General features: G+C 35.9%; 1 protein-coding gene across 1 annotated transcript in view; it reads left to right on the top strand.

The window, feature by feature from the left end:
* Positions 1-3,978: 3,978 nt before the first annotated feature.
* The window catches only part of LOC106941260 (uncharacterized), a gene marked incomplete at its 3' end in the record, with an annotated part of 26,354 nt that continues 25,795 nt past the window's right edge, over positions 3,979-4,537 (top strand). The window contains exon 1 of the mRNA XM_015024215.1: positions 3,979-4,191. Coding sequence (XP_014879701.1) covers positions 4,122-4,191 — 70 coding nt within the window. The remainder of the gene's footprint in view (positions 4,192-4,537) is intronic.

The raw sequence follows: 4,537 nt of genomic DNA, 5'->3' as shown, positions 1-4,537 counted from the left end.
TGTTTTTGCTATGGCTCAACAAGCTGGGTCGTAACACACAGACTACTAAGCTTTTAAATAACTTTGGAAATCCAAGAGGATGATGTCATTACATCATTACTCTAAGCTTTTTGTAGGTTGCGATATCTGAGTTAAACCAAGCTGCACCAGTAGGAGTATTTAAAAGCAACACCTCAACACACTGTTTGTTTTTGATGTCATGAACCAAATAAAATCAGGCTAGATATTTGGAAGAGAATTGTGAACCTCCAGAAGTCTGGTTCAGGCTTGGGTACAATTTGAATACAATTAAAGATTATTTCTGAGTAAAACCATGAGAGAGATCAGCTTTCATACTAGGGATAAACAAGTTCTGTCTCTTAGAAATGAACATGTTTTAGTGTGAAATGTGAATATCAACAAAGGATATTGAAAAGATGCTGGGAGAAATTAGAGAGAGAGTTTCCTTACCAACAAACATATCCCAAGACAGGATGAAAGGCCATTTACAGAGGATGAAGTCATTACTCCAAAATTTCCATAGGAAGCTAGAGTACAGGCAAAAGTTTTTGCCCAAATATGAGCAAAAACCTTAATGTTTGGAGAAATGTTGTGGTCTGATAATGTATAATTACTTCATAAGGACTATGTATGAGGACATGTTCCCAACTGTAATGTACAGAGGTTGCATTATTATTTACTGGAGGCATTTTGCTGTAAGGTGGGGATGTACACTTTATAAAGTGAATGGTATAAAGAGAACAGAATGTTGTGTGGAAAATCAGGAAGTTATGTCTTAGAACCAGGGTAATTGTCCATTTGGAAGACCCATTTGTACCTAGTAAGTTTGCTTCAAAGCGGATGAAGAACAACAAAGTCAACATGCTGGAGTAGTCATCACAAAAAACTGATCTTAGAAGATTTGTGGGCAGAGTTGGTAAAATGACAGCAAGGCTTACAACACACCTGACTCAGTTATATTATTTTTGATAGTTCAAGAAGCGAAGGAAATGTAAGAAATTTTCTGAATTTAAATAAAATTAAATGTACTTCTCTGGCATTTAGCAAATAGAAATATTTTTTGTAATCCAAACTGATCTAAAACAGGAAAAGCTTAGTCTGATTTAATCTCGGACTGATAAAAAAAAGTTATTTTATAAAATACATTTAAACATCTGGTTTAAACGACATCTTGCATTTTCATCTTTGCTTCTGAGATGCACCACTGTTGAGAAATGTAAGTCGACTCGGTACAGTCATGAGTTGGAAAAAAAATACTTAACATCTTGGAACCATGCTCAGCTTCATTTTGGGTGACAGGAAAGCAGTAAATTGTCATAATGAGAAATGTGTTAATGAAATACAAAACTTAGCACAACAGGAAGCAGCTCATAGCTTTTTTCCCCCTCCACTTCCTTCACAACTCAGAAAGTCAAAGACAGTTTTGAGATTTTATCATTCCTTTCGAAGTATTTTAGTTGTTTTCTATTTACTCTCTTAAAACAAATCTCCAGTCTTGTTAAGTCTATCCCTGACATTATCCTTCATTACCCATTCAGGTTCTATGTGTTCTTATGTTTAATCTGTGTTCAAAATGGCTTGTCTAAGATGTCTGCTATCTGTCCTCCTGCCGGTTTAATGTGTAAAACGATTCTAATGTGACTAGAAATTTTCATCAAGATGTTACCCACAAATAAGTAATTTAGATTATTATTTTTTTAAATGTAGCTTCAGTGAGTATGAGCAGATCATCTATAAAGGCAAAATGTTTTTAGACTTTCATATTTGTGTAATCTCCAAATCCAAAAGATAATTGTCACTGTGCTGTTTTACAGCATTTTTCTTTATTATTTTATGGATATAGTAAGTTTGATGACATTTTTAGTTATTTGTAGCTGTAGTAAATTTGAAGGCTTTTATTTTGAAGAACCATTGTATTATCAGTGTCTGACTTCCTGTTTAGTAATTTCCTGGGGTTTTTTGGAGCTGCAGCAAGCATGGCTGGATGTTATTTTGTCTTCAGCATTTAATCTTTTGCCATCCACAAAGAAGCTCAGCTGAAGCAATGCTTTTTCACTGTAGTGTTCTCGTCAAGAGTGTATCAACTCTGACTAAACACTGAGTTAAACCGCAGCATGTAAAGAGGAAGCCAACAGTAAATGGTCAACCTTACTCCATGTCTCCCTCTCATCATTTGCTGTGGTTTAACTCAGTGTTTAGTCAGAGTTGATACACTCTTGACGAGAACACTACAGTCACCATCCCTCAGATCTCATTAAGAGATTTATTTCAGATTTTTTAAACACCTCACTGTGAACAGAATTAGTCCAAAAGCTGTTTTTACAGGCTGAATTCAGTTCTTGTTTCTATTTTTTAGTGTTTCCATTATTGCTGGTTTTCTCCATCAGGGCAGCCCAAAGACAAAACTTCTCTTATTTTAGCAAGATGTTCATTCTGTTAATCACATAAAAGGGATAAGATTGTTTACTTCTAAAAGTCTTGGCTTTTTCCTCTTATTTAATCTTTTTATAGAGATTTTTATGTTGTAACAGCAACAAATAACTTCAGTTTGAGCATTTAATGTAAGACCAGTGTTTTCTTGCCTCATAGATTCTCCCTGAACAGTTTGCAGGAGCTGATGCACTCAGCAGCACTTCAGACACAGAGAGCTTTGTTTCCACTGAAGAGTTAAGACTGGGAGGACTGGAGGGCGGTCAGATGGAAATAAAGACACATCCAGAATGGAAAGTCTCCTTCAGCAGTAAAGCTGAGTAAAATATGAATATTTATAAGTATAAAATGATAATTGCTAGGAAATTAGACCGCCTTATTTCTCTATTACTTAAGTCTTAAGACATTAGATATTTAATACATATTAAATAATTAACACCTTTAAAGAACTAGATACATTAGTAGAATGCAAACACAGAAAATATATAACTTGATCAATGAAAAAATCTACAGCAAATTTACAAAAATAAATCCAAACCAGAGACATGAAGAGAACATGAGAAAACCAGGGAGATCAGATAAGGACCGGTGGAGCAACAATGAAAGTGACGAGACAGACTGGAGAGTTGTGACTGAACTAGAGGAGCTTAAAAACAGGGAGGCAGAAGGTGGAAACAATGGACCAATGGAAACAATGAAGTAACAGATTGCAATCTAACATCTGTAGAAGGTGGCACAGGGAAGCTAGGAAGATACACAGGAAAACACAAAGAGTGAGGGAGTAAACAGGGAAGATGGAAATAAGTCTAATGCTAAATAAACACTAAGACTAAAGAAACCATGATAAACTAGAAAGAGAAAAAGACATGAGGGAAAACTACGAAAGAACCAAAACAGAAACAAGGCTGATCTAAAAATAATAAGAACTAAGGAATATAACTTACTAAAGAAAAAAGACATGGGCTCAAACATCTAAGAACAATAGAACCATAACAAAATAACTAAGAAATAAACATAACTAGAAACACTACGGAGGGACTGAAATAAGGAAAACAAGACAAATCTAGCCAGAATAAGTTACATCAAAATGAAACTAGAATGACACTGAAAAGTAAAATTAAAGTGAACTAGAAAATAACTGATAAAACAGAAACACACACAAAGACTCCCAACACAAAGCCCAGAGTCCTGACATAGGAGTGACAGACAAACCTTTAACTTTTAAGCCCCTGAAATAATCTGTTCCTGTAAATGATTTTGTTCCTCCTCTTACAATGAATTGTAAAAAAGGTTAATTAGCAGCTAGTTCATCAGGGCACTATTTAAAGTCATCTTTTTAAGCAAGTTCTAATGCGGAATTAAATCGTTGCTTTTAAAACTATAAAGATCTTACAGAAAAAATATATTTTTGAAAAGATCAACGTTCTTCTTAACGTAGCTCAGTCCCATAGCATAGAATCGCCGCTTATTATTAACACACGTTTACTAACTGTATGAACGCCGTAGTATGTAGGTGAAATAGTCAAAGTTTGCGTTTCTGCAGTTCGCGGAAGCCGGAACCGAAAGTAAAAAGTGAATCAGAAGGGAGTGGCTGCAGTCGGTCCGTTAGATCGAGCTCTGCTCCGTTAGATAAAGTTAATTTCTTTATTTGTGGCTCTTTTTGTCAAAATTTTCTGAATACTTAAAAAACAATGGAGCTTCTTTTAGTCTTGTGCCTCTGCATCTCCACTTGGACTGGAAAGACGCTTGGTGATGAAAACGGTAAGAAGAAACTGCGCAGATGCTTTAGACTGGGGAAGTAGACATATCTGTAGTTGTCGCATCTGCATTTAACTGTTAGAAGGCAGATTGTTACACAGAGATAAAAATGCATCGTCTTTCACATCTGAAGTGACGTTGTAGATGGTATTTTTCTGTTTTGATAAACATTGGCAGTGTACCGATGCATGCACATTACAGATGTACGTAAACGTGAGCGCTGCGTCATTCGACCTGCTACAAAGCATAGGTGTATGGCAAGCCATCTAACATAAATTCGGTCAATCCGCGTTTCCCCATCAGATACGGTTCCCCTTCGTCTTCTTGCCGCTCCGCCCCGCCCACGCGG

This window comes from Poecilia latipinna, unplaced genomic scaffold, assembly GCF_001443285.1.
Source record: "Poecilia latipinna isolate Pla-1442-1.1 unplaced genomic scaffold, P_latipinna-1.0 Scaffold3575, whole genome shotgun sequence".
NCBI lineage: Eukaryota > Metazoa > Chordata > Actinopteri > Cyprinodontiformes > Poeciliidae > Poecilia > Poecilia latipinna.
The sequence above is the reverse complement of the archived record's forward strand: the minus strand, read 5'-3'. Positions and strand labels throughout refer to the sequence as shown.